General features: G+C 43.0%; 1 protein-coding gene across 8 annotated transcripts; it reads right to left on the reverse strand.

Moving 5' to 3' along the window:
* Positions 1 to 509: 509 nt before the first annotated feature.
* tekt2 (tektin 2 (testicular)) lies at positions 510 to 9,907 on the reverse strand. Of its 8 annotated transcripts, XM_015348401.2 has the most exons (12): positions 9,773 to 9,906; positions 9,298 to 9,548; positions 7,984 to 8,141; positions 6,829 to 6,954; positions 5,828 to 6,033; positions 5,497 to 5,640; positions 5,086 to 5,200; positions 4,444 to 4,551; positions 3,174 to 3,339; positions 2,424 to 2,458; positions 2,153 to 2,232; positions 510 to 836 (listed from the first exon to the last, which is right to left on the reverse strand). In XM_015348401.2, exons 3-12 carry the CDS (start codon positions 8,137 to 8,139, stop codon positions 629 to 631), a joined length of 1,344 nt encoding a protein of 447 aa, XP_015203887.1. In that variant the 5' UTR covers positions 8,140 to 8,141; positions 9,298 to 9,548; positions 9,773 to 9,906; the 3' UTR covers positions 510 to 628. The 8 variants fall into 8 exon arrangements, with proteins under 8 accessions (XP_015203887.1, XP_015203886.1, XP_015203889.1 ...); XM_015348400.2 differs by lacking the exon at positions 9,298 to 9,548; XM_015348403.2 differs by lacking the exons at positions 9,298 to 9,548; positions 9,773 to 9,906 and adding an exon at positions 8,250 to 8,282.
* Between the last annotated feature and the right edge of the window lie 424 nt (positions 9,908 to 10,331).

Here is a 10,331-nt window from a genome sequence, read left to right on the forward strand (position 1 = left end):
CATTCAGTCTGTGTAGTTTCAAAGATCACCATATAATTATAGTTCCATTATTCCACAACGTAAATTGTAAAGAGCAGTGTTGTTGTTGCTAATCCATTACATGTATCAAATGCAGTTATTTCATAGTTTGGTACTCCTCATCATTACCATCCTACATTCCTTTTAACAAACCCATAAAGCTAAAGTACTATATGTACTACAAAATACAGGCACAAAGCACAAGACACCATGGGCAGGACGCCAGTCAATCACAGGAAAGACAGACTCGTTCTCACTCACTTGGGAACCAGTTTACCCAGAAGCTCATTAACCCACCTGGAGGAAGTTCACGTGAAAACTGAGAGATCATACAAACACAAAAACATAACCAGGAGCCCAGCACTGTATGATACAAATGCTCACCACTGCCTGCCTTGCGTTAGTTCAAGTAATATGAGAAAATAATTAAACAAAAATGTTGGATCAACAAATTGTTTGTATGACCAAGGAAAAGCATGAAAGCAGAAAAGTTTCCAATGTCAAAAACTGTCAGTGGTTTTAATATCATACTAGATTACTGAATCACATTCTGTTTCATTGTTTTTATTACTTGTAGACTAAGTTAGTGCAGGTGGTACCGAAGACCCTCTCAGACAAGTTGCGGCACGTGGCTCCTGGCCTGGGGCAGCAGCTGGGAAGCTGTGGCGGAGGTCCTCTCTCTGTAATGGGTCTCAGCGTTTGGAATCAGCTTCTGGCGTGTCTCCAAGCAGCGTCTATCCAGAGCAAGAGCCTCAGTCTTGTAGGACAGATCTTTCTCAATCTGGGAGAGCTGCTCTTGTAGTGTTTGGAGGGAGTGTCTGATGGGCAGAGAAGAAGTCATTTTCTCAGGCTGCATTGGAAGTTAAAACATTTCTGTCACTGACACACCTGTTCACTAACAATGGTGTAAAATGTCTGGTAGTAATATACAGTAATACAATTGTAAATACAGGAGAATGTCTGTTTAACTCTTTATCGCCTCTAGAAAGAAGGTCAATTTCCCTCTGGTATGATGTCCCCTCAAACATTTTGTAATATTTCTGGAATATCTGGATACAGTAGGAGCTTGGTTTATGGTTAAAATTCAAACTAACCCATTGGGCATTAAGTAAAAACATCAGATTTCATATATGTCTAAATGTGCCCACTCACCAGACAGAAATATCCAGGAAACAAAACACAAGAAACTGAGTTTTTTGTCCCGTCGTCAAAGATAAATTTTTCAAGTTGTGGCCCTGGTAATTAGCTGAAAATGTAGAATTGTAGAATGTCCTCTATGTGTTTACTTGCTTGGATAAAAATTTGAGACAAATTTAATACATATAAATAATTCTACATAATATTTTAGACAGGACCTGGAATGATAATGTTTGCATACCCTGATTTTTTTTTTTAATATTAAAAGCTATAATAGCAATTGCAATTATTATAAAAGCCTGTAGTCAGTGCTAGAGGATTGTTCATTGCAAGGCTAATTTGCAGCATCTTAACCTTTAACAGCAGTCAAGAATACAAACAACAAGATAGTGTATTTATAATGTCAGAAGGTTTTTCATGAAGTTCAGCATAAAAGGCAAACTGAATGTATAACTATCCAGTAACAAATTTATAATCGAATGAATCTTATTTCATCAATGTACAATAAAATGTTAGAGACTAATGAGAAAAAGGGTAGTAAGACCTCATTTGTAATATGTTGCACAGTTCTCGGCAGGATGAAAATTGTATTGCTGCTCTTGAATCAATGTACAAAAGAGCAACCAGATACACTCCCAAAATGTTTAAGGTGCTTAAAATGTCCTATGCTGGCAGGCTGATACAGCTGAATCTTTTTACTCATGAACAAAAGTCAGCCCCATGGTCTTTAGAATTAGCGGTGACACATAAAAACACAGGTGGAAACTATGTGAAAGTACATTTACAACAGAGAACAGGAGGCCCTCCACACAGAGTTGTGGGGGTCTAGAACAAGCTGCCTATATTGAAGCTTATGCCATAGCTACTTTCAGGAAACAGCTGGATAAGATCTCTGGGTCAATTATCTACCAGCAACCAAAAGGCCTACGTGGGACAGAACAGCAGGTAGAAAGGGAGAAAGGACACATTGTTAATGAGGCAGAGGAGAGGGACTCACTGAGACTGGGCCAGTTTCTGCTTCAAGGCCGTAATGGTGGCTTCCAGCTGTGTGACCTCATCCACCAGCCCATACTGGACCTGGGGACACAGCAGTCGGTCAGTCTGAAGCCCCTGGGTGACCCTCAACCACGTCTGGCCAAACTGGATGGGCATGTTTTCAGTAATATATTGCCTTAATGTCATCATTACAAATAGTTAATGGGTTAAAACTGAAAGATAAAAATTAACCTCAGTACATACAGTAAACGAATGTTCGAAGTGATGCCCACCTGTCTACCACCAGTGGCACGCTGTAGCAATATCCCTTTGTAGAAGAAATAAACCAGAATCTAATTAATATCCATCTTTAAAAATGTCCATATCCCAAGAATATAATGTAAGATGCCTTAATTACATATCTTGTATATCTGAAGAGTGCACTAAAGTTTTTTTTTTATATGAACTTTGGTTGATTCAAACCTTCTTATGGGAGCATCATCCTAATAGCATCCACAACACTCATAATTGTGTTATCACAGGTAAGGATCGCAGCCAGTACAAGTGCAGTTCTTCTGTGTTCACAGATTGTGCAGTGCCTGGCCTCTGTTCTTCATTTGATTCAACACATTTGTAAGTATAAGATTTCTCAACTGAATATCATATAGTTTGACTGTTTACCCTTTTACCATGTCTTCACTGTGCTGGACTACTCTGAGCCATGGGAATACCAAGACATATGTTTCTGAAGAGTGTTTACATTGTGGTATCCCTGTTATGTACACTAAAATAATGGCAAAACCATCATGAAACTCTTATAAGCCACCTCATTAGTAAAACAACTAATTGACTGTTAAAAAACTAATAGATATTACATTTGCCTTACAGAAGCAAGGTATAGCCTAAATAAGCCAGCTTTCCTCTTTTGAGCAATTTTCTGCTTGCGAAAGCAGGTACCATTAGTTTTCAGTGAGTATAATTGTGCCACTGCGAAGCAGAAGGCTTTAAATGCACTGGTCTAAACCACAAAAAAACACATTTACAGCTATAGGAAGAAAGATATACTTGGTCCCGGCACAGGTCCACTCCAGGACGCGTGGTTCTGGTTTCCAGTCGGGTGTGGGCCAGTTTCAGGGGTGCAGTTTTGGCTTTGAGATCTCTCTCCAGCCCACGGATGTCCTGTTCCAGCTCCTGAGCCTCCTTCTGGGTCTAGACAGGAGCAGGAGAGAGCACACAGTCACCCTCCCCGGCTCAGCTCACACTGGGTTGTATATGGCTCTATTCACTACATACTGTATGGCCAAGAAGACAGAGACTAGGAATAGATCTATGGAAAATCTAAGTATATGCAGTCTATGAATGATGAAACCTTGAGAAAAAGGGAATGAAATGTATTAATGTTCTTGAGTTACAGCCAACAGCATGCAGCTCAGGTTCTCTTACTGCAAGACTAAGAGGGGAGCTGCAGTCCGTTTTTCAGAGTGGTTATTAAATCTTGGCAACAAAATAAATCAATTCACATTCTAGAAAAAAAATTACAAATTTGAAATGAAGCACAAAATCAGGAACTTTGTGAAAGTACTGCAAGTAGCCATGTCGTCACAAACTCACATTCGAGTTTCAAAGAATTGCGACATAAAGCAGCCCTTCCTGCTCACTAGTCACTGTAACGTGATGTAAGAGTGAATAAGTACAGGTTGTGCAGCAGACATTTCACCACACAAATGTTCCAACGTGATCTGCATGCAGAGTTAACAAGTAAGTAGTGTCTGTCGGAAAGACCATCTCGAAATTAAGAGCAATTTATTCTATTGGTCTAAAGAAGTATTCACAAGCCTGCTTCTTTACAATGCAGTCACAGGGCCACATCACCTCACCAGAATATTTGTTGCCTCATTCTGAATCTCGGAATATGGCCCTGAACATATCTGGACATTTCGTCTATTTTGTTTCGTACATTTTACTGTTATTGTGGTTTGAAATTTACTCATCAATGCTGGTTCTTTCTAACCCTGAAATATAAAAATAGCCTTGCAGTTCTCCTCTCAATAAGAACAGCCAATAGCCAACTCAGAGTAGCCCTAAAACACACTCCTCTGTACTAAGAAAAAAAGACATTATAGGTGATGTAAATATTTTTAAAATCTTCTAAAAAGATAATAGTACATTTTAAACTAAATGCAAAGCAGGTATGCTGGACTATAACAAATTCAAATAGAAATTTTAATGTGCTCAGATATTTTTCCCTATTATATTCTGGATGAGGCCCTATGCCCAGCTGTCTGAATGGATAGCAGAAGACACCCCACTCACAAGCCTCTGCTGCCAAAGCAGCTCCTCTCTGGCTCGTTCCAGCTCATGGCTGCGTTTCCGGAGGGCAAAATCCGTGGCGACACGCTGGGCTTCCAGCTCATTCTGAGTCTGTGAGAAAGGAGACACAGGGAAAGGAAATACTATGGCCAACAGACAAGAGATCTTTCTGTCTGGGGCACCAACAAGCTGCACTACATTCAGGGTTCCCAAGTGCTACACCAGTAAAAAGGTGCAAAGAGCACAGTGCTGGTTCAATATGCTGGTATTTGTGTCACTAACTGGGATCAATTGGTTGGGAGCCACTGAGGCTCCTTTGACCTCCTAGGCGCTGGTGTCATTGTCAGAAGTATGAATAAGTGTTAGAGTCATCGACAGAAAAGAGGTTGCAGTGATGCTCTCATTAATGGAGACCAGGTCAATGTTTCAGCTGACATTTTTTCAAACAGTTGACCCAGTAGAGGTGAGTGTGGGTTTAAAGCTTCTCCATATTTTAAAAACACTGAAGCTCTGGACCGCTGCACTCCCGGGGTCAGCCTCACCCAGGCAATCGTACACAGGAATATCCTGACACATGCCTTCCTCCTGGCTCAGGTGTGACACACAAACACGAGATCCTTGTCTCCATCCCAGACACCCCCTGACCTGAGAAATTGTGACCCGCATAGCCTCCCGCAGCTGCAGAGAGGTCTTCATCTCCTCCTGGGCGCGACTCCGATTGTATTGGCTGAACTGCTCCCACTGCTGGGGCGATGTGGAACTGCAACAGAGAACAATGGTCAACTTCAATGCAACCACCTCATACAGGTCTTAATACAGTATGTCAGGGTCAAACCAGTCAGTTGGTGACACTGTTAACATAGCTGTGCAATACCTCTCAAATCAGTCTCACAAAGTATCCAATACGTGGCACTACACATGTCTGCTTTTATTTTTCTTCATTGAAATGGCTCAGGAAGCTGTCAGAACACTGATTGTGAGCACAGGCAGGGCTGTGTGGTGAATGTGCACAGCAGTAGGACAGGAGCAAGTGTGGGCCTGTATGCTGGGGCTTACCCATTGGGAACACGTGAGGGGTTAGGCTTCAGAGAGATGAGTGGTGATGTCACAGTGAGTGACAGGCAGGTCTGGTCCACCCCCAGGGCCTCGGATTTGTTCTGTAAGTCAAAGACCAGCTGCTGCCGTGCTTCCTGCAGTAAACTGCACAGAGAAACCTTATAACTGTTATTGAATTGTAACAGTAACATTATAATAGTGAATTCAACATGAAATGTAAATTAAACAATGTAAACTAATTAGACAATATAAATTATATTTGTGACTATTTCTCTAATTCAGTCTCTTGTGTTCCAAACACATCACGCCTTCACCCTTCCCCTTCTCTCACCAGATTTGCTCAAAGGCTTGACTGACACGCTGCTGCAGGGCACGCTGGACTCCACCAATCACCTCCACCTCCTTCTTCAGCTCCACCTCCACCGCATCCCTCACCAGGTCATCACCACGGCGACCCTCTCTCAGGGTCAGGCACTCCACTGCAGCATCAAGAGGAAGGGTCATCGCAGCCAGCAAGCTCTCAGTGTCACCTTTCACCTGGGGAGAACGTTGTGATTGGCACACAGCCAGTGAGCCGTCATTGACTCTAACAGTGATCACAATGACGCTGCTGCTCTGATGTGCACAAAGCAAGTAGAGGGGAAGGTTTCTGCTCTGGGCCGCACTGAGATTCCTCAGACATCTACATACAGCACCCTCCGAAAGTAATGGGACAGCAAGGTAATAATAATTTATCATGAAAAAACTGACAGGTAAGTCCTAAGGATTTTATTTTTAATCAAATAATCAATTCTATCCCAGTCAAATAAACAAACCCCCCATTTGCACACATTGTAAACCTCTTCGGCACCATGAACAGAAAAGATAGGAATGGTCAGAAGAACAGACATGAGAGTTATGAAACTGATCTATGGACAGATGAGAAGAAGGTCAGATAGTGTCACAGCCTGGGCAGCCACGTCATTGATGTAATTAATGATGGCAGCAGCGGAATGACTTCAGAAGTTTACAGAAACATTTTGTCTACTTATGAAAATGAAAGTGATTTAATAATTATTCGATGACTATTACCCATTCAACACAAGAATGACTCTACTATATTGCCTTAGATATCTTAGATTGGCCAACTCAAAAGTACTTACTAATGTGAGTGAAAAATACAGCTGGCATTTTAATATGTTTTAATTAAAGAAAGAGAACATACATACATAATAAAATAATTTACTTCTCAGAATGAAATTAACCTGTCTGACAACTCATTCATGGAAAATAACTCTCTTGGTAAAGAGACTGTTTCTTATGCAAAACTGCAAAGAGATCTGGATAGCTCACTGCAGAAAGTGCCTCTATCTCTGTGTCTGCATCCTGAAGACAGAGCTCCAGCGCCTCCTTCAGGCGTGACACATCCTGAACCCTCTCTGTCAGGCGTCGCTGGCTGTCCTGCTCGTCCCAGCGTGTCTGAGAGACAGTGAAGGAACAGGTTAGGGAAAGGAAGCCAGAGCTGCACACATTTCACTTCGGTTTACTGTTGTGTGCACGACTGCAATGAAATGCTTTTTTGCATGTGTGCTCCAACACAAAGACATTAAGGAAACACCAAAAACATAAACACAGAACAGCGGCAGCAACAACAACAAGTTAAATAACAGACATCTTAGAAAAAAAACACACTGGTATCAAGAGTCAAATACACTCGGCTCTTTGCCACTGCAGGACCTTTGGTAGGTTGAGTGCACTTGTGAATAACATCCCCCCAGGGTGCACTGAGCATCCTGACACCAGCTGGCCCTCTGCACAAACCACACTGTGGGGTACAGATCTCAGCCTGGAAGAGTCACCCCACAGCCACCAAAAAACATTTCTGTTACTCAGGAGTTATGTTTATTTTGTATTTTATCTTCTCTAATATCTTCACTTAGCATCTCGTACAAATTCTAAATGAAAGTCCAAATCCATGTACAATTTTAGTGAATTTTATTAACATTATATACTGTAGGTAAAAGATTAACTTTTTTAAAAATCAAGGGATGTTATGTTAAAATTGTATAATGCACTAGTAAGGCCTCATTTGGAATATTGACTCAATTTTATAAAAAAAGAGATTGCTGCTCTGCAATCAGTCTGGGAAAGAGCAACCAGATACTTTCGAGGCATTAAGTAATGTCCTACACTGACAGGCTGGAGGAACTAAATTTTTGAAAGAGTATAATACAAGAACCAAAAGGATTTTTCACATTTTCAAAGGGTTCAACAAAGTGAACCCAGCCAACTTCTTCAGACTGTAAAACAAAAGCAGAGTTGCATTCAAAACCAAGACTCAGGAATTTCTTTACCCAAAGAGTAGCAGGAGTCTGGAACAGCCTGATCTGCAGCAGTTCAGAATCTGGAATAATCTTACCAGTAGCCAGCCCCTGTTCCAAGATGACTAAATGGCTTTTCACAGCCAGGAAACATTATTCACTGAGCACAGCAGTAGCCTCTAAGTACCTGAACAGTGGTCTCATTGCGCAGTGCTCGTCCCTCCTGGCGGATCTGCTGTGACTGGAGTCGGAGGTGTTCAGCTGTGCTGGAGAGCAGCTGGCTCCCACTCTGCCAGTCGGACACGCTGAGCCGCTGGCCGGGCTTCGCACTCAGGGTGGCCATCTCTGCCCAGAACACAAGACAGGTGACGGCGCAGCCTTCTCCCAGAGCTGGGAGCTGTCCCCGTCTCCAGCGCCAGTGTACCCCACTCTCTAGATTGCTAAGGTTCCTACCTGCTGTGTCTTCAAAATGAGTCTTTTTCAGCCCTGATTGGAGAATGAATCACATGTGCTCATGTAGCGGAGCTAGTTCGGACACGGTGACGTCATCCTGCCCCCTGCGCCTAGCAGGGACCTTAGCCGACGGCTCACGCGGCTGGTTCCCTGTTGCGTTACGCCGGAGACCCCGGTTCGAGCCCCAGGTGTTGCGGGACGAAACGGCCTGCGTGGAGCGGCGGAGGGCACGAGCCCGCGCGGAACCGCGACATTTACACGCAGGAACAACGGAGTCCACGCTAATGAATACTGTAAAATTCTCATCAGTGTGGGTGTCCCATTCTGGGGCATGTCAGTGTCTTTCTGTTCACTAGAGCAACATTCACTAGGAAGGCTGTAGTAACACCAAGTAATTAAAAATTGCTTTTGAACCTCATAATTTGTTAGGTCATGAAAAAACTGATTAAGTTTAGCAGAACATGTAAAGGTGAGTCAGCATATTAACACAACTCTGTGTGCAGTGAAAAAGCAAGTTCAGCACCAGCTGAAACACTATTTCTGTTATAAGCTGAAAATGTTTACTCGTCTCTCGTCTCTCGTCTCCGACTACGAGCACAATCAGACAATGCCAGATCTGCCTGTTGTTGTTCCCGAGAGTTTGGGATACAGAGGCTGCGAGGACACGACCGGGACATGAGACTTGCACCTTGCGTAGTAATGTCTGAGACGCGACATACGTCATCTTGAAAGTATTTTATTAATAATGACGTCAGGGAGACGAAATATTCCCTCTTTCAAATACTTAAAAACATGACATGTCCCATTTCGCAGGTGAAATTGGTGTTTCTTCTATGTTCAATCGTTGATTTTTGTTTTGTTTTACCCTGTAAAGTTCTCCAAACTGTTTGTACACATGGACACGGAAATAAATCCATGTCACTGTATTCTGTCAGGAGTGTACCTACAGTATATGATGCCATGAGTAAGCGACTGGGACACCTGTCGGCACCACCCCACACATTAAAAAGATGTTGCCTTGTACAGATCATCCTACGGTCCTCCTTACTTTCTCCTCGCCTGATGATGGATTGCTACTTTTTTCAGGGCTTTCTTCTGGCGAGTTTGAGAAGTGAGCAGTTTTCTCTCAATCCTTTTGTTATTCGCCGGTAGCCATCAACTTCACAAAAAAATCTCCACCTCCGCATCTTGCCTGCGCGTCAGAGGTGTTGCTAGAAGGGAGCCCTCCAAGGTGTCTCCTGGGTGTAGCGCCCCGAGTGGAGTACACTAGGTGCCTATGCGCCTCTCCGCAGGCTTCTTCTGTAAAACCCTTCAAGTCAGTGAACTGTATGGCATTTTCTTTCCCGCTATAATAGTTATATTAATAAAATAAATTACTTAGAGCAATTAGAGCTGCGTACATATGTAACTGCTGTACACATTTATTACAGCTCTCAGTACAATACCGGAATCCAAGAACACAGACAAACTAAACGCGCTCAACACGCGTCAGGTGCTGCTGAATTCGCGCAGGAAAAACTTACCTGAAGTTCTAGAACCCCTGCGTCCGCGTTCGACTCGCTGCTGCGGTCTGCGAGTCGCCGAGCAAGCGGTCTGTCTCCAGGTAACACGGACGACGGGAGCCGACCAACAAGGCCGGCTGCTTAATAATTACAACTCCATAGCAACTGCTAACACAACAGTGCAACGCGATGCCGACGGGCCTGACTCGATAGGGCTGGGCCGGTGTTGAGTGTCCTACGCTGCTACCTGACTCTCTCTTCAAAGCCGTTTGTCCATTATTTTCGACAAACCGTACAGTGAGTGTAAAAGCACACAAAAAACGTCTTGGCATTGAGAGCCAGAATTCAATGTATTAAAGTACATTAAGCAAAGATCCTTTATACAGAGCTATTTCATAGAATATCCACGTGCGTAGTGAAACTTCCATTGCTATGAACAATAAGAACGGCGATATGACTAGAGTTACTTTTAGGAGCTTTGTGTTGCTGTCCAGCTTGCTCAGTGAGAGCCTGTATTCAATAAGGATTTCCACCTTGAAGTTGTCTTCTTTGAAAATAATGGATTTGTCGATCTTTGTGT

This window comes from Lepisosteus oculatus, chromosome 11 (genome assembly GCF_040954835.1).
Source record: "Lepisosteus oculatus isolate fLepOcu1 chromosome 11, fLepOcu1.hap2, whole genome shotgun sequence".
Classification (NCBI taxonomy): Eukaryota; Metazoa; Chordata; class Actinopteri; order Semionotiformes; family Lepisosteidae; genus Lepisosteus; species Lepisosteus oculatus.

Excerpts from the sequence above, each read along its gene's own strand:
- tekt2 (XM_015348400.2), bottom strand. The coding sequence starts at position 8,139 with ATGGCCACCCTGAGTGCGAAGCCCGGCCAGCGGCTCAGCGTGTCCGAC. Across the intron at positions 5,201-5,496 it reads CCCTCACGTGTTCCCAATGG|TTCCACATCGCCCCAGCAGT; the intron begins GTAAGCCCCAGC and ends TCTCTGTTGCAG. Across the intron at positions 4,552-5,085 it reads TGCGGGTCACAATTTCTCAG|ACTCAGAATGAGCTGGAAGC; the intron begins GTCAGGGGGTGT and ends CCTTTCTCACAG.